This window comes from Mustela lutreola, chromosome 10 (assembly GCF_030435805.1).
Source record: "Mustela lutreola isolate mMusLut2 chromosome 10, mMusLut2.pri, whole genome shotgun sequence".
Lineage (NCBI taxonomy): Eukaryota > Metazoa > Chordata > Mammalia > Carnivora > Mustelidae > Mustela > Mustela lutreola.
Genome location: NC_081299.1, coordinates 109,103,491 through 109,121,767, shown reverse-complemented (window position 1 = coordinate 109,121,767; position 18,277 = coordinate 109,103,491). Strand labels below are relative to the sequence as shown.

General features: G+C 48.2%; 3 protein-coding genes across 5 annotated transcripts; 2 read left to right on the top strand and 1 right to left on the bottom strand.

The window, feature by feature from the left end:
- Positions 1-4,637, top strand: C10H1orf56 (chromosome 10 C1orf56 homolog). Its single transcript, XM_059138149.1, has 2 exons — positions 1-1,160; positions 1,917-4,637. Exons 1-2 carry the CDS (start codon positions 159-161, stop codon positions 1,935-1,937), a joined length of 1,023 nt encoding a protein of 340 aa, XP_058994132.1. The 5' UTR covers positions 1-158; the 3' UTR covers positions 1,938-4,637.
- On the bottom strand, positions 2,475-10,533 carry CDC42SE1 (CDC42 small effector 1). Its single transcript, XM_059138153.1, has 5 exons — positions 10,393-10,533; positions 6,715-7,026; positions 6,068-6,178; positions 5,051-5,139; positions 2,475-4,767 (listed from the first exon to the last, which is right to left on the bottom strand). Exons 2-4 carry the CDS (start codon positions 6,766-6,768, stop codon positions 5,065-5,067), a joined length of 240 nt encoding a protein of 79 aa, XP_058994136.1. The 5' UTR covers positions 6,769-7,026; positions 10,393-10,533; the 3' UTR covers positions 2,475-4,767; positions 5,051-5,064.
- Positions 9,463-17,884, top strand: MLLT11 (MLLT11 transcription factor 7 cofactor). 3 transcript variants are annotated; one of them, XM_059138150.1, is made up of 3 exons: positions 9,463-10,117; positions 11,491-11,565; positions 16,553-17,884. In XM_059138150.1, the coding sequence occupies exon 3, from the start codon at positions 16,559-16,561 to the stop codon at positions 16,826-16,828; it is 270 nt and encodes an 89-aa protein (XP_058994133.1). In that variant the 5' UTR covers positions 9,463-10,117; positions 11,491-11,565; positions 16,553-16,558; the 3' UTR covers positions 16,829-17,884. The 3 variants fall into 3 exon arrangements, with proteins under 3 accessions (XP_058994133.1, XP_058994134.1, XP_058994135.1); XM_059138151.1 differs by lacking the exon at positions 9,463-10,117 and adding an exon at positions 10,532-10,623; XM_059138152.1 differs by lacking the exon at positions 9,463-10,117 and adding an exon at positions 10,983-11,038.
- Positions 17,885-18,277: the final 393 nt, after the last annotated feature.

Below are 18,277 nucleotides of genomic sequence, written 5' to 3'. Positions count from 1 at the left end.
GGAGGGGCGTGGCACGCGCATACGAGGCCCCCTCTTCCCTCCCCATCCGCAGGGCGCGGTTCAAACGACCCAGCGTCGCGAGCGGAAGGGAGGGAGAGAAGGTAGGAGTCCCGGCCTCCCTCGCTGGCCTCCCTCTCAGCCGCACACCGGCCGGCCCCATGGTCCCCGCCGCCGGCGCGCTGCTCTGGGCCCTGCTGCTGAGTCTGGGGCCCCGGGCGGCGGGGGCCCAAGGCCTGACTTCCACCGAGACCCAGCGGGTCAGTTTCCGCCTCGGGGTCCCTATGTCCCGCCACTACCGGACCACCCTCCGGACCGGTGGCCCCAGGAGGATGAAGGTAACAATGGAGGATGAGGATGACGTCGGGGCCACTGTCGAGCGCCTAGCAGGCCCGGCTGCTGCGGAGCTCTTGGCCTCCACGGTGGCCACAGGCGTAAGCAAGTCGATTGTGTCGTCGGCCGAGGAGGATGAGTCTTTGGAAGAGGGGGTTGTGATTAACGCCAGAAAGAATAACATCACTGCAGCGTCTTTCAGCAGGGGTTACAATACAGCGAGGGTGCCCAGCTCGAAGTTTAAAGCAAATACCCAGGAGAAGGAGATCAGGATGTCTACAGACGTGCCAGCCAACACCTGGCAGCCTACTGGGGGGGAAATACAGCACCCCGACAGTACCATGAGCCAGTGGTCCACGGCCGGGTCCACCCCAAACCGGTGGCAGCAGCCCTCCCACACGGCCATGCCCCCTCCCGAGGATCTGCGGTTGGTGCTGATGCCCTGGGGCCCGTGGCATTGCCACTGCCGGTCAGGCACCATGAGTCGGACCCGGTCTGGGAAGCTGCAGGGCCTTTCTGGGCGCCTTCGAGTTGGGGCACTAAACCAACTCCGTACAGAGCATCGGCCGTGTACTTATGAAAAATGTCCATGCAACCGGCTTCGGGAGGAGTGCCCTCTGGACTCCAGTCTCTGCTCTGACACCAGTTGTACCACTCAGACCACCACCACTCCCACAACCCCTCTCAGCTCTAGAATCAGACCTACGCCCTTCCTCTTCTTTGGCCCCAGCCCCAGCCCCAGCCCAGCCCTTGCTTTTTGGAGACGGGTCAGGATCGGGCTGGAGGATATTTGGAACAGTCTGTCTGCAGTGTTCACAGAGATGGAACCAGTAAGTGTTTGCATGAAGTGTTACTTACCTAGTTTCCCCGCTGATGTGTAATATACTGGTTACTCACATCGTTGGCTGCTGATGCCACCTATTTCTTGAGCAACTGTGGGTTGGTTAATGGGCAACATGTACTGCTGGTCATGGGAGGATTATGGCCCAAATTATGAGAATTATAGCTGTATCAACAATTCTTGATGCTGATCATAGATATGGAAGATATTAATAGTTCTCAGCTTATTAATAGTTTAATAGTAACAACATCCAGTATTTGAGGTCTTACTATGTACTCTTTACCTGGATCAATCCTCACAATGCTGTGAGGTGTAATTATCCCCACTTCACAGAAGGAATGGGGTTTTACAAAGCTAGTAAATGACAGTCACAACAGGATTGTTTGACACTAGTGCTGATGTCCCTGACCACCACTATCCCAAAGGACTCCTGGGATTATTTCCAGCAATTTCAGAATTCTTCAGGAAGGATAGTCCTCTGCCTTTCTCAGTTGACAGGATTTCGGGAACTTTGGGGAGAAGGGAAGGACAATAAAATAGTATATGTGGTCTGTCATTTTGCTAGTTTTTATCTTTCTCCTTGGGTATCCAATACCGTTAATTCAGTATAAAAAGGCAGCATAAACGGGGCAGTGGTGTTGAGGGAATGAGGGCTTCTGGGGAGGGAGACGAAGCAAGGAAGGGCAAAGGATATAGATATAGTTGTAATATTTTCCCTTTTTCTCTATTTTGTTTCCTCACCCAGCTAGAGAAAAACCGCAGGTAATGGCCACTTCATCTGCAAGAGGTTTCAGCATCTCAACCTATCCACCCTTTTTGATCCCAGCACCCACTGGATATTTTTAGTACAGAAAAAACTAGAAAAAAAATTGTTTGGTCTTGTGTCTTTTTACAGAGGTATCTGAGGTGGAGACCAGAAATCTCTTGAACCGTAAAACTGAACTGTGTAACCAGCAGCATTGGGCCTGATCCCTCCCCTTGTCCCCCAGCATATTTTATACCCCCCTCCATAATGTTGATGTTCCTCCTCTGCTTCACTTCCAAAGTCATTTTTAAACAAGTGATTGTTTAAAGACTTGAAAAATCTCAGATAAATGCCAAGAGGAGGGAACAGGAAGAATAAGGAGTTGAGCCCTTGGAAGATATTGGTGGTCTTCTCCTTGCCTTCACAATACTCGGCCTTCTGTCCTTGCAGAGGGCGAAGATGGCACAGAATTCCACGTCAGCTACTTTTTAGCAGTTACCTTCATCAACTGTATTTATCCTTTGACCCCAAACATGCCTGTAGTGATTGCTCTGTGACTACTTTGCTTAAACATTTTTTATTTGAAAAATGTATTTAAAAGTCCAACACATTTTTAATATAAATTATGACTCTCATAAACCCTTTGCCATCACTCTTAAATACAGTTCAAGTGATGGTAGCATACACGTTAGAAAAGGTAGCTAAAGGCAAGAAAATACCAAAGACTATGGCCAAAGAAGAGGCATTAGGATAAGGCGGTAGATCGTGGTGACCAGAGTCCGTGAGTCCCCCATCCTCCTCCCCTATGACCCCTTCAGATTGAATATAACCCTCAGGTTATGAAGCCACTTTAGGACAGCCTATGAGCTACTCTCAGAACAACTAGCTACACTGGAACAGAGTAAATTGGGAATGTATGACCAATCTTAGACCCTGAAAAGTGGCAGGAAATACACTGAAATTGGAACAAAGTCAGAACCTGTCACTACAGGTAGGGCAAACTGGATGGGTGGTACTCAGCAGAGTGGATCCTAGTTCCCACCTTCCTGACACCCTCACCATCAAATAGGATGCTTCTTGTTGCTGAGCTAATGAGAGACCCCCATCCTCTCAGTCAAGAGCCGGCAGGAGCTCACCGGTCTCGTTCTGCCTTTCGAACCACTCCGAGGTAAGGGGCCAGAAGAAAAAAAACACCTGAGAAAACAAACTGCCTAAAGACCCTCCTCCTGCTCTATTTTCCCACCTAACACAGACTCTTCAGCCAGGTGGGGAGTGGGACCTGGTCTTCAGACAAAACTCCCTGAGTCTTAATTTGTGTCTGGTTCTAGGACTAGAGCACAGAAATGGAGCTTAACGTTTGCAGAGGATAAACGTGGGTGTCTATGGCTCTCCTTTTTTCTCCCTCCCTTCCCCAATCTCCCCATGCTCAGTTCATGCTTCCACACTTCAGGAACCCCTCCTCCAGAGAAGAATGGAGAACAGTACAATCCACCAGAGACATGAACCCATGCAAAGCACAAGCAACACATCAAATAAAGGGCTGTTTTCAACATTGTGTGCGGCCCTAGTAAGCCTACTTTGCAAGAGGGCCTGGTTCCTCATGGCTCAGGCTGAGGGTGAATGATGGGATGAGCGTAGGGTGGGGAAGACACTTTGGAGAGAAATACCTGGACTCTCGAGCAGTAGTTCTCACTTAGGGGTGATTTTGCCTCCTAGGAGACATTTGGCAATACCCGGGGACATTTTTGGCTGTCATAACTAGGACAGACACCCTACTGAACGTCCTATAATGCGCAGGACAGTCCCCCATTACAAAGAATTATCCAACCCAAATGTCAAGAAGAGCCGAGGTTGAGAATCCTTGGAATCTGGAGGTTTCTCTGCTCCCATGCGGTGAGGATCTAACATCCCTAACCTCACAGATTGTTTTCAACCTACCACGCCTCTCATCCTCAATGGTTAGGATATACATTCTCAGACATGCCTCTTAGTTTTCCAGCATTCTGAGTTTCTCTCCAGATCCCTCTTCCTCCTCACCTGAGCCAGCAGGGAGATTGGCAGAGGGCAGGCCAGGTCCCCAAGACTTAAATGGGATCCCATCAGGTTAAGACCCACTTCTTACCTTAGCTTTCATTCAGTGGGAAACAATAAGGTTCCTAATGGGGGTAGGGCTGAAGGCAGAGGTAGTAGAAAGAGGGGGGTAATTAAGAGAACTCAAATTAAACTTTTAATTAATTTAAAAAGATGTTGGAGAACTCACAATGCTGCAGAAACAGGGTCAGAGGCCTCCTGGAGAAAGAGCTGGTAGTGGCAGAGAGAAATCGAGCTTAAGTTTTGGGACCTAAAGAGAAAGAATATATAGACTAGGCAGTGGTCACCCTCCTACCCCCTGCTTGATGTCTGTTTCAGTTCATTCCAGGAGGAAAATGGAGAAGGGCAGGGAGGTAAGGAGCTTCTCGGCAAAGCCGGCTTCAGCTTTGGTAATCTCACCCACCTACCCCATTTAAAGAGTTCCAGGTTAAGAGTTTAAAAACAGATGGCACCTAGACCGTCATTCAGGAGAAGGGAATGCCTTCCAGGTTCCCAGAAAACTCCTATCTCAGATCTGAGAGTGTCCAGGGCTTCAGCTGAGCTCCTCTGGCCAACCAGTAGTCATTTGGTCAGTCCTGCTGCCTTGAGCCCATCTCCAGGAGGGGCTAGAGCCAGAGGGAAGAGAGGGAGTCCAGCCCCCAAGCCTTCTGAGGCACTAATAGGCAAAAAGGGAAAACAGGGGCCCTGGGGTCACTGGTTCGAGGAGGGGGCACCATCTCTTCTGGGTTGGACACGGAGCAGAGGCTTCAGACAGCAGAGCCTGATTAAAAAAGAAATTGAAGATAAGTCTCAAGGAAAACTGAGGCAGTCAGGGAGAAGGCACCACCTAGCACAGACTCTAGACTATTTCCAGGGTGTTCTTCTCTTGATTTCTGTCTGTACCTCCCTCTCTCTCTGCCTTTCTACATCCGAAATTCTTGACCCCTCCATTCTTATTCATTCTTCCTCCTCTCACCTCCCACTCTGGCAGAGATCAGGGTTCCGAGGTAAGGCATCAGGATGCTGACAGGGGCTGGAGGTACTGAACAGGTTTCTCTACTCACCGTTTCTATTGGAGCTACAATCCCCTAGAATTGCTCCATGGCCTGTCTCGGTTTCCCTTGGATCTCATCTGCTCCTGAACTGCACCTGTCTGTGAAAAAGCACACGGGAGACCCTCACCCCAAGTCCAGGTATCGCACAAGCAATCTCCCCTGTGCCCTCCATGAAGAGGCTCACCCCATCTCCCTGGCAATAAAGTCAATTTGAAAAGGTTAAAACCAACAGCCATTCTTCCAAGGAAGTCTCCAAGTCTCCCTTCATACTGACTCTCATGAGAGTGAGATAAAATGGGTCTTTGAATACTAAGACCTCTCATGAAGGACTCTCATATTTTTCTGAGTTTTGCAATCAGTGAAAAGCCTCCTTCACTATGTCCGGGCCCATTTCCCTTGTGTTGAGAGCAGAAGAGTGTTATCTGGCGTTATTTAGAACAGGAGTATGCAGCCTTCTTCCTGCCTCAACACACCCAGCCATGATATAACTTACTATGGCACTGGAATAGCAGTTCTTCTTCTTTTTTTTTTTTTTTTTTTTTAAAGATTTTATTCATTCACTTGACAGAAATCACAAGTAGGCAGAGAGGCAGGCAGAGAGAGCGAGGAGGAAGCAGGCTCCCCGCTGAGCAGAGAGCCCGATGTGGGGCTCGATCCCAGGACCCTGGGACCATGACCTGAGCTGAAGGCAGAGGCTTTAACCCACTGAGCCACCCAGGCGCCCTGGAATAGCAGTTCTTAATTAACAGAAGGGTTTGGGTTGTTGGCAAAAGCCCTCCAAATAACTCCTGGGTCATATATATTCCCCATCCTGATGATGAACAATCTGCTAAGTGTAAAAATAAGGGAGCCTAGGCCAGAGACCTGAAATGCCAGGTCTCAGGTTTGTGCAGCTGGTGGCCAGGACTAGAATCCTAGCTTCTTACTTCCCCACCGGGCATTTACCATGTCCCCAGCCCACACTTCAGCAAAAGGGAAAGGCTCTAGGCCACAACCCATATCACTCTCTCCTCATTCTCTCTTTACCATGGCAAGTCCATCTCCGGCCCCCATCTCCCCAGAGCCAATGTGAGTCAGGTGGACAAAATTCATTGGTTCCCCAATCATGGTCCGGTCAATTCGTCTCCTTTTCTTCTTCTGTTTAGAGAAGACAGGGGGGAGTTAGGTCTGCAACTGGAAGAAGGGAATAGAGTCCTGAAAATCACTAGGGGTAGAGCTAAGGGCCCAACGGGCAAGGGTATGTGGCATCACAACAAAGAAATCACTAGAGTATGAAAGCCAATAACATATAGACAGAAAGGACATAGGGAGGGTGGTGAGGACAGGGGCCTGCAGAGGGAATACTAGACAAAGAAAGGACATATCCAAGTCACCTCTGGCTGATGAGGAAACAATGGGAAAAACTGACAGGTATTAAGCTCCACCTACAACCCCTGCCCAAGTCAGAATGGACAAAAACAGGAAGCGATAGCTAGGACAATTCACTTCCTCCATCACACAGTCCCCCTTGATTCCAAGTACACACCTGCCTGGCCAGAGAGACTATCCTGACGGAGAGGGAAGCAAGCAGCGTGCCTTCTAGGCACCAGATCGTAGGTGGTGTGTCTGCCTCACAGGCCCGGGTAACTAGATTCTTTGTGCACCAGGGTGGGGGTCGGGGCTGGGGGACTCACCGGCTGGGGTTTCTCTACCACACAGCAACCCAATTTATGCCAAAATTCACTCATGTTCCCTGATGGTTCCAGTTTCACTCCTCTGCCTGAGGCCCCAGAGGGCTCTTGCTCTGGTGCCTTGACTGCCCACTCTTCCGTCCCTTCAGGTGTGACAACAGCCTGAGTCTACTCAGCCGCACGGGTCTGGAGACAGCAGTGTCCAAGGTACCCTTGGCTGGGCAGGGAGGGTCAGCGTCTCAGACTGAGGGTCAGCAGGGCCAGGCCAGGCTGAGCAAGCAGGCACAAGGTTATGTCTTCCTCAGACGCAGAACCCTGGATGAGCAGAAAGTGAAGAGAAAAGAAAGTTAGTGAGAAATCCCACCTCTACCATGTCTCCCTCCTTGCCAAGCTTCCTGATGAGGCCAGATCTTCTCATTCTCCCTTGAAGGCCCAAGTCCTGCACCCAACACTAACCCCTCTAAACAGAAGGACCTCCCAGTTTGACTCCCAGAGAAAGAAAAGAATCAGAAGGGCACCAAGGGCTAGAGGCGCTGCAGCTGCTGGAACCAAGGGAGAGGAAGGGGACAGAAGCATTTAGGGTGAGGATGGGAGAGGCCAAAGGCTAGTGGCAGAAATGAGCACAGTTTGGGGGTGCTACAAGCCCCACGTTCCTTCTCCCTGGGTTTAGGGCAGAAAGGGAGGGGCAATTAAGTGACTTTGAAGAGGAAATGGTGGTTTTTCGTTCTCACAAACAAGACCTCCGCCCTTGTCCCTCCCTTTTTCCTTACCTTACCCTGAACATCTAGATTTTCTTTAAGACTGAGACCTTGACTGCCAGGTTGTGGGTGACTAACTGCAGCAGTTTGGACCTCAAAAAAGACTTTTCCTACACTGAGGAATTTCTTCCCTCTACACTGAGGAATTTCTTCCCTCTCGATTCCCTGACCTTGCTCCTCCTCATTTCCCTCAGCTGAGATCCAACCTCTCTCCCAGAAGTCACCGAACAGTTCCTTGAGATCCTTCCTGAAGGCTGTCTGCAGCTTGTTTATCTGTGTCCTGTGTGTGCACTCTGGTGGCACAGCCATTTCTGTGCATGTGTGTCTGGTACAGACCATTTGCACACTGGTTGTAGGTACGTGTACTTGGTGTCACTGTTCCACGAGGAATCTTTTTCCAGCCTCCCCACCCTCTTCACATGTCCTATCGTGCCACTCTGCTCTGCCCCAGGCCCCATAAGGCCCAGGCCTCCCCACCTGCCTCCTCCCCTCATGCTGGAACCTGTTCTTTCCTCCCTTCTCACCACTTCCATTCCCAAGCTTCATCAGCCAACCAGACACAAGGAACTTTATAACAGCATTAGTGTCCAAGGAAGAACTTCCTCCCCTTTTCCTCACTGCCAGCCAGGGGAGGGCCCATCTGGGATTCCTCTGTGCTCACTGCACTTCCTCAGGCCTATGATATAGGCAACCTCAAAGATTCCCAACAGGGCGGGGCGCCTGGGTGGCTCAGTGGGTTAAAGCCTCTGCCTTTGGCCTAAGTCATGATCCCAGGGTCCTGGGATCGAGCCCCGCATCGGGCTCTCTGCTTAGTGGGGAGCCTGCTTCCTCCTCTCTCTCTCTGCCTGCCTCTCTGCCTACTTGTGATCTCTGTCTGTCAAGTAAATAACTAAAAATCTTACCAAAAAAAAAAAAAAAAAAAATTCCCAACAGGGCAGTTTCACAATTACACTCCAGCATGAACAGAAATCTCGAGGCCTCCTTTCCAGGCCTGGAACCCCAATGCTCTGACATCCTAAACTCATCTAAGAACTGACAGGACTTTTTTTTAATAACCCTGGGATGAGATCACAGGCACACTAAGATAGAGCCTGAAGGGGAGAGAAGAACCCAGAAGCCTCGGCCTCGGCTTACTCCCCTTCCTACCACTGGAGGGGAGGAGTAATGAGACAGGGCGGAAGTCAGAACACAGCTGTCCAGAGAGGGGAGCTGTGGTCAGTGGGGAAGTCAGTCAGTCAGTCACAGGGTTTGTCGCAAACCCTGTGGCAGCTGGTAAGGGTTGCAGGCAGGGGAATGAAGAAAACAATGAAGAATCAGAGGAAACCCCCAATACCACCAGACAGACTGTACAGACTATGGACTCTCTCCTAACAGCCGTTCTGAACAAAGCTCAGTGGACAGAAGTGGAGGGTGGGAGGGGAGAGGAGAGAAAAGAGGAGAGGAGAGGGGAGAGGAGAGGGAAGGAAAGGGGCAGTGGAGGGAACAAGGACGTTTCTGTTCCCTTTCCAGGGACCTAGCCAGAGCTGGGTGGAGGGAAAGTCTATGTGGGACTTGGCACGAAAGGGCCAGTGATGATGAGAAGTGACCAGGAAATTCCATTCCCTATGACATAGAACATAAGGGTCTCTGAAACTTGGCAGTGGGGTCAGAGCTGGAGAAGACTGGGCAGGGTGAATGTGGGCGGTGGGGGGGAGACAGGGCCAGAAAAGGAAGTAAGAGCCACTCTCCTCTTTACAAATATCTAGAGAAGAGCGGGTTGAGGAAAAATGAAGTCCTGAGCTGGTAAGCGCAGGAAGAAGAGGCACCCAAATTCAATGCCCACTATTTTAGGGCCCCCCACCCCCAGGGGAGGGGAAGGGGCTGCGAAAATAGCAGGAGGAATCAGGATTGGACTACATAAGGCCTTATCCTGACAGACAAGTAGCACTGAGAACTGGGCCAGAGTCCCAAACAGGAAGGGTGAAATAGGGAGCTAGGAGACACCAAGGTCACACTGGGGCTTAGGGAGTGAGCAGGAGGAGGGATGGGAGAAAGGTTCCAGAGAGGAAGGATGTACAGAGGTAGTTCCCGGGTCCTGTCCTAGCCTGAAACCGGTTTTCCCGGTCCCGCTGCCTTCAGCCTCAAGGCCTCCAACCCGCTGCCCGACAAGCCTTCACAAGAAGCAGCTGGAGAAAGAGAAAGAGAAAGAGAATTGAGAGAACAGAGTGGGCAACTCTGGTTCCAAGCCCGGGGCTGCAGCTGGTTCCTTGTAGAGACCTCCAGACGTGGAGGGGTGCTGAGGGGCAACAGAGAAGTAGGCGGAGACGCACTTTTCAGTCAACTGACAGGCATCTGCCCCAGCACCAACTCTGTCCTCCCCCGACAAGAAAGGTCTTGCGGGGTTGGGGGGGGGGGGAGGCACATACGAGCAAACAGGTAGGCCCTAAGCTCCCTCCCCAGGAGATTCAGTCCCACAGACTCCATTTCTGCCCACTCCCCAACTCTACCCAGAAATCCTCCGCTCCTCCCAAAGCTGAATCAGGACTGGGATCTCGCTGTGAATTTTTCGGATTCTGTCACAGTCTTCCGTGGTTGCTTCGGGCTCAGACTCAGCCCTTCCAGGACCCAACTGGGCTTGCTCTGTCCGGCCCACGCCACCACGGAGTTCGGTGAGTCTCGAGGAGAACTTCTCCCCCTCTCGCCTCCCCGCGCCCCCCCCCCAGCACCCCGACACCCCAGTCCCTTCCTGCCCTCGACTCTACAGCGGCCTGGGCCTGAGCAGCACACGAACGGTGGAGGGGACGGAGACTGTGTCTCGGGGAGCGCACCCCTTCTCCCACCGACCCAGCATCTCGGCGGCCTCGGCCTCCTTCCTCCCCCACCCCCAGCATCCGGTGCGCCTCCGCCCCGAAGCACAGGCCGGGCACCCGGGCCCGAGTCTCACCTGCGGCGGTCTCACCAGCAGCGCTCCGGCATCGAGGCGTGCAGCTGCGGCGGGTGGGGGGGCTCCGGCGTCGGGCCCTCCAGTGTGGGCTTCCCGGCCTGGCTCCGCAGCGCGGCGGGGGAGCCCAGGGCGGGCCGGCAGAGGTGGGGCTGGCTCAGGGCGGAAACGGCGGCGACGCGATTACGAAACCCGTCCGGACCGGAGCTGGGCGCACTGCTCCCCGCTGGACTGGTGAGGCATTGCACCGCGCGGGGCAGTGGGAGGGCCTGGCAGCCCCCGACGGCCGCCGCCCCTGCTGCACGGACTGGGGACTTGGAGCCTACGAGGGGGCTTTCTCCTGAGCCGGACCCCGGAGTTGCGCGGTCCGCAGTAGCACGTCCCCTTTGCGCGCCAGGCCTTGCGGGGCAAAACCAATAGAAGCCCCCCTCCGACCCCCCGGAGCCAGCCAAGTTGAGAGATTCGCGGGGGCACCCCCCAACACACACACACACACACACACACACACACACCACCACCACCACCACCACCACCACCACCACCACCACCACCACCCCTCCACCCGCCCAGTTCTCTCGTGCTCTACCCAAAGTGGAACGGGGCTAGGTTTACTCATTGTGAGGGTGCGGAGGCGAGCCGCCAGAGGAGGGTAGGGATTGGAGGAAGGGGTGGAGGGTTTTTCTGATTCTCAAAAATAAAACACTTCGTAACTTGAAATCCTTAAATTGGGGAATAAGGGGACACTCCTTTATTGTTATCTAGAGCTAAGCTTTTTAATCCATAATCCTAAAATTAGGGGACAATTAACTGCTCATTCATTGCACCCCAGTCAGCATGGGGGTGCTGTAAGAGCTCGGGAATAATTGTGCCGACCAATAAGCCTACGGAGATGCTTTAATCCTTTCTCCCTCCCTAAAGTGTTCTGGAACCTATCATTTGAATTAGCCGAGTCAGGCAAGGAGGGGGCGGGGAGTCCTTCCGCCCTTCTGAGGAGGGGCTGCATTGCAGGGGGAGACTGAACAGATAGACTCAGCCACGGAAGAGGGAGAGGGAGTGAGAAGACAAAGCCGTCAAAGCCCCAACAGCTTTCTTTTTCTCCAGCCCAGAGCAGACGCCGGAGCCCCCCCGAGGTACTCCTTCCATCTTTGGAACACACTAGTAATTCACTGATAACAGGTAAATTAATTGAGGGAATGGGGGCAAGGGGTTGCAAAGATAGAAGAGTAGCTGCTTCTGGTTAGGTTGAAGACCCTAAATAAGGATAAGGTTGGGACAACTCAAGAGGAGAGAAGGGGGCGCTATGAACAATGAATGGTTTTTTGGTCCCCTTGTTATATCTCTTTGCTAAGATCTCCATCCTTGCCTTCTAATCCACAGACATTAATTTCTAACAATATACATGTAGCTATCATTTCTCAGCATTTATTTCAAGTATCTATTTTCCTATAATCTGTCTTATGTATTTTATTATCCTCGGTTGTTATCTGTATCTTTTTCAAGCTATAATTTTTTGATTAATGTTTAACGTTTTTTGTGTTTTTTGATGAATCCCTAGTCTTCTGTTTTGTTTTGCTCTAACCTGTACTTCCCCATATTTACTTTTTTTTTTCCCCATCGTGTTCCATTGTGTGTCTACCTTCACCCCAAACTGATTTGTCTCCATAGGAGGGAATTTGCGAGAAGGGATGAGATAATACTGAAAGTAATCCCCACCTCTCTTTTAACAGTCTCCCGCTCCCTGTAACAAACCTTTGCTCCAAAGAAAGAGGCAGCTTGAAGTAGGAAGGTGGGGGCCTTTGTGTTGTGTTGGAGAATTGCCTGATCCCATTTTGAAAACAGTACATCCCACAAAAGGTGCATATGGTCCCAGATTCTGGAAAGGATTATTTGCAGCTCATTGGGAGTAGATGAGGGAAGGACATGACCAACAGGAAAATCCAAGACCAGAATGAGGCAAATATAATGAGATGCCAGAGAGCTTCCATCCCCTCCAACCACCATCCCTTGTCCTCCTCCCTACCCCCCCTTAAGGTGGCAGCATGACACAGCAAGGCCCTGTTGGGCAGGCCTTGGATTCCCACAGAGGGTCTAGACAAAGGGTATTTGGGTGTGTCTGTGTGGCTCAGAGTGTGTCTTTTTATACTATACATTTGCTAATCATGTATCTCTAAGAATAGATGGTGATATTTAGAAATCACCTTTGCCTAAAATATCTGGCTAATTTAAAATGAAGGACAGTTAGACGTATTTATTGAGTGTATATTGTGGTCCAAGCCCTTTAAGGGATGTAAAGAAAGATGAGGTATGTATGGGTGGAGAACATTTGGGGAGGGGAAGAGAAAGCTTACTGGAAAGGGACCTCTTGCAAAATTTGGAAATTAAATCCATACTATATTAAATACCAAAAGTTCATTACTAATAAATGTAATGTAATGTAGATGGTGCTTTGTTTAAATTTTCTGTGTAGTCAGTGTTCTTGACTTGATTTTAAATGCCATACATGCTTGTGTGAGTGTCTTTCTAGAATGCATTTGTACCCTCTGTACAGTCTCTGAGTCAAGGCATAGCCAGAGATTTTAGGTCTTGTGACTTAATGCTTCATAGAATTTCCTTTAGCATTTTTAATTTGCAAGATACACTCTGCCAGACATTCAGGGATTGTTCGGACACTTTTTATATATACTCTGTTTTAAGAAAAGGAGTTAGTTTGTCAAAGAGCTTTTTCCCTGTCTCAGATTCTAGCTTGCTCTCTACTGCCTTTTTTGCATTTTCATCATTCAGATCAGAGTCACAGGGAACATTCGACACCTAATCCACTAAATATCTGTTTTTCAGGAACCAAAACAATTCTTGCAAGTTTTGACAATATTGGTATAGGATTATATAAAACTGTGGGTAACTATCTATTCACAGTACAGCAAAAAAAGACCAGATTGGGAATGAGACCTGGGTCCAACTGCCTAGAAGGCTTCAGAAGTCACTAGATGATTTCTCACATTCTTTCTTTCTTTCTAAATATACACTATGTTATAGCACAGAATATATTTATTTTATTTATTCCTTTTTGAAAGTAATCTCTACATCCAACATGGGGCTCAAACTCATAACCCCAAGATCAAGAGTCACACAGTTCAACGACTGAGCCAGCCAGGCACTCCTAACACGTTTCCTAGTTTTAAAATTGTATGTTCTTTCCCACCTCCATGATTCTATTTTTTTTTTTTTTTTTTTTACATTTTTTTTTTTTTTTTAAAGATTTATTTATTTATTTATTTGACAGAGAGAAATCACAAGTAGGCAGAGAGGCAGGCAGAGAGAGAGAGAGGAGGAAGCAGGCTCCCTGCTGAGCAGAGAGCCCGATGCGGGACTCGATCCCAGGACCCTGAGATCATGACCCGAGCCGAAGGCAGCGGCTTAACCACTGAGCCACCCAGGCGCCCCATGATTCTATTTTTTAAAGAATGTACATGCGGGGGCACCTGGGTGGCTCAGTGGGTTAAAGCCTCTGCCTTTGGCTCAGGTCATGATCCCAGGGTCTTGCTCAGCAGGGAGCCTGCTTCTCTTCAGGCCTCTCTGCCTGCTTGCGATCTCTGTCCAATAAATAAATAAAATCTTTAAAAAAAAAAAAGAAAAAGAATGTACATGTACCCAGCATTTATACTGAGCTTGCTCTGGAGGGGACTGGTAAGGGAGGGGATATTAAAAAAAAGCCAGCAAGGTAGGCAAATAACTGGTAATCTTGGGGAGGGGGGAAGAAAGGAAGGAACGAAAGAAAGGAGGGAGGGAAGAAGGAAGGAAAGAAAGAAAAGAAAAAGGAAAAGAAAAGAAATCAGAAAAAACAAGGGGAAAAAAATCCCTGTGGTCAGTCTGTAGTCAGTAACACTGACGATTCCTGAGGTTTGCATCTTGGAATCTCCGTAGTCCCAGACTGAAGCCTGGAGTTGGTAGGCTGAGAGATACAACCATTTTTTGTAGCTCCCTTTCTGTACATGTCTCTGCAAATTACTGTGGAGATGATCAGAGCTGAATAGCATAGGATGATGACCTCACCTTTCTAACATGCTTCCCCACCCTGTTCCAGTCCCCACATAACCCTCCTTCTAAGCAGCTTCTCTGCTGAGTAATGCTCAGTTCCCAGGGTTTATTTTGGAGCCTAAACGTCAGAAGAGAAAGAGCAATTGACAATTGACTTTTAACATTAAAAACATCCTAGTCTGCCTACTCTCCAGTCCTGAAGCCCCTATAATCACACATAACCATGCTCTAGATTAAGGCTTTCTTTTTTGGCCCTAGTTGAGATGGTTCACATTATCTGGGGTTATAGAATTTCTGTAGTATAGTGGTTATCATGTTCACCTAACATTTTATGGAGGCAGTTGGGAACCTATTTAAGGCCACTATTTTTGAGCCTCAAGGTCTGGTAGGAGCCAATGGAGTGCGTTGGGAGGAAGGCCTTTTCAAACGGGGGTTCTATTTTTGGAGGCAATGGAATGTTCTTTCTATTTCTTTGGGAACATTTCAGCTAAGGCTTTGGCCCTTTCCCTTGTAACCAGTAACCAGCAGGGGGAAGGAGATATAATAGTCATATAACATCAGGGTGTGGGTGGAATGAGCAGAAAAGGTGATAGGAGCACTCCTTAAAACACGGAAAAGTATCTAATTCTGAAGAGGGACTTTTCTCCTTCCAATCTAAGCTCTTACTCTCCTCACCTGAGATTTCCAATCCATTTGCTCTCAGGTATAATCTAGCATTGGGATCAGAGAAAAAAAGGTCTTGTTAGAGCATGGGAAAATTCTTTTAGTACCTGGGTTTTGTTTTGAAGGAGAGGTAGGCTAGAGAGAAATAGAGACTATTAGGGCTTATCTGTGGGCTAATAGGTGGGGGGTGGCAAGGTATGGATTGTATAAAATGGAGAAAATTAATCAGCAGCCTTGAATGTCTTATTGTGTGCAAAGCCCAGCACTTGTGAAGAAGGTGTAAAGTCGACTGGTTTTTACGTTTAGGGAAACTCTGTTTCTTGAAGGAGAGAGACTATCCCTATTCAAGACACATAACAGTGATCTGTAGCCCCCAAACTGGTAATAGGTAAAACTATACAGGGTGTTGGTGGAGATGCTGGAAGATACAGAATAGAGAGAGCTGAGTAAGTTTAAGGATGTTCTCCTGGAAAAGTTGAGTTTATAGCAGGGTTTAGAAGGCAGGGAGGAAAACAGAAAGCAGAAATATCATGGAAGCCCTTTTTAGAGGTACCTATTAAGCCAAAATCAGGAAAAAGTCAAGGATTTACTAATATAAGGATTTGGGGGAAAGATTCCTCTAAGGACTTGAATTCCTAGGGAATTCTAGGGACTCTTCCAGTAGTCTTGAAACTTGGGTACTTATTTTAAGACGGAGAGTAGAGGAGCTTCTAGGTTGGTGAAAACATGTGGAGACGTGGGAGAGCAGTGCACCTGGGGAGGGCATGGAAGCTCTGCACCCTTTCCCTATACCCCTGGCCTTGTGCATCTCTTCCATCTGCTGTTCTTGGTTATAGTCTTTTATAATAAATTGGGAATCTAGTAAATTAAAACAACAACAACAAAAAAATGGGAGAATAGAGTAAAAAAGCAGAGAGTAGAGAAAGTTAAGCAAGACAGGAATGAGCATAACTAGTAGAGAATGTGCTACTGCTAGGAAGATTGGGACCAGATTCTAGAAGGCCTTGAGAACCAGACCCAAATTGACTTGAAGAAGTAGGCAGTCTGGGACGCCTGGGTGGCTCAGTTGGTTAAGCAGCTGCCTTCAGCTCAGGTCATGATCCCAGCGTCCTGGGATCGAGTCCCACATCGGGCTCCTTGCTCCGCAGGGAGCCTGCTTCTCCCTCTGACTCTGCCTTCCACTCTGTCTGCCTGTGCTCGCTCTCTCTCTCTGACAAATAAATAAATAAATAAATAATCTTAAAAAAAAAAAAAAAGAAGTAGGCAGTGAAGCAAGTCATTCCAAGATGGGGAGAAGTTAGGAAATGGTAGAAAATGGTAATAAAGGTAGGGGGTCCCAAAGCTTGTTCTAGGGAACTTGGATCATGTACAGAGGGAATTAGGATGTGAAGTTTTTAATAAGGAAAGGCCATGGAACATGAAGAGGTTGCTGTAGCATGAACACTAACAAGTGGTTTCTTTCTAGGAAGTTATGAGGGATCCTGTGAGTAGCCAGTACAGCTCCTTTCTTTTCTGGAGGATGCCCATTCCAGAACTGGATCTGTCGGAGCTGGAAGGCCTGGGTCTGTCAGATACATCCATCTACAAGATCAAAGACGGCAGCGCTGGCAAAATGACCGGGCAAGCAACTGGAGAACAGGAGAAAAACTCCGAAGGCGATTCCCTCCTTGAATACAGCACCTTCAACTTCTGGAGAGCTCCCATTGCTAGCATCCACTCCTTTGATTTGGACTTGCTTTAAGCCCAAGACTTCTCTTTCCCACCACCTGCTGTCACTGTCTTCCCTTTCAAGCCCCTTCCTTTCTACCCTTTTCTCCTATTAATCTTGCTCTCTCCCCTCTATTGTGTTGAGGTGGTGCTGATTAATCTGCCAGAGTTGTGTTGTATTTATTTATTTAATTAATTATTTATCTATTTATTTATCTATCTCTCTATTTTATCAGTTTCTCTCAAAAGCCCTTAAGCCACAAAGAAAAGGGTTTGAGCAATGGAGTATTGTATCACAGGGATTCCTCCTCCCTCCACCAGGGCCCCAACTAATTCCAGAAAACAAGCCTTGTTCTAGGGAACCAGAGAGGGCACCAGAGAGTAGTACAATGGTACAAAATGGAGGGTGGATTTTTTTTACTTCATTTTAATCAGCTTTAGAGATTGCTTAAACCTAATTTCCTGCTCCAGATCAGTAAACATAAATCTTTCTTCCACCGTTGTTGAAAACCTTAGAAGTTTTCATTTGAGATTATCTGCGATAAGACAGTAGGATTTCTAAATGGCTAAGGTGATAAGTCTCTTGCTATTTGATCCTGCTCCTTGTAATATATGTTTTCTCAGAGAAATTGGGGATAGTTAAAAGTATAAAACAAAGGAAGTAATACATCATGGAAAATTAAAATAGGGGAAAGCACTGAATCATTTCAAAAATAACTACATTCTCAAAAGGGTGTTCCTCCTTCAAGCCTACTCACTTTGTAGCTTTGCTCCTAACTGAAAACTCTGAGGAAAATGACTCCAATTTCAATTCTTAAGATGCAATCTTACTGACTACTGTGATAATCTGTAAGGTTTTGATTCGGCTTCTGAAAGGCATAGGGTTTGGCCTTTAGTGTTTTAGTCTTGCCTTGCATCTGCAATGTGTAATACCGATCAGTGGGCCTCAGGCACACTTCTTCAGCTACCTTGAGACCATGAAATAATCACATTTATGACCATACACCTTGTCCCCTCATTCCTTCCAAAATTATTGCTGCTGATTTGTGCTGCCATTTACTCATTTCTTTAATAAAGACATTCAATCCCAGGACTGGATTCTAGTTTTCTCTCACTTCAAAGAAAAGCAGTATAGACCCCCGAAATTAGCCTCTCTTTCCCCTTCCGCTAGGAAGAAAGGGGGCAACCAACCACTTTTCTACTTGCACACTGGCTACCAACATACTGAGGTGGTAAGTCTAGTTGCCTAAGAAACCAATTCACCCAAATGTGTTATCCGTCTCATCTCATTAACAAATAATAAAAAAAAAAAACCTACTATTTGAACTTTTACAGAGGATGTAAACAGGAATGAAACAAGATTTTGACTCTCAAAAAGGGAAGCCGTAAATATCAAAATGGATCTTAGATGGGGAGTATACCGTAAATACTTGAAAGATGACACTAGCAAGTTAAAAAAAAAAAAAAAAACACGAAAATCTTG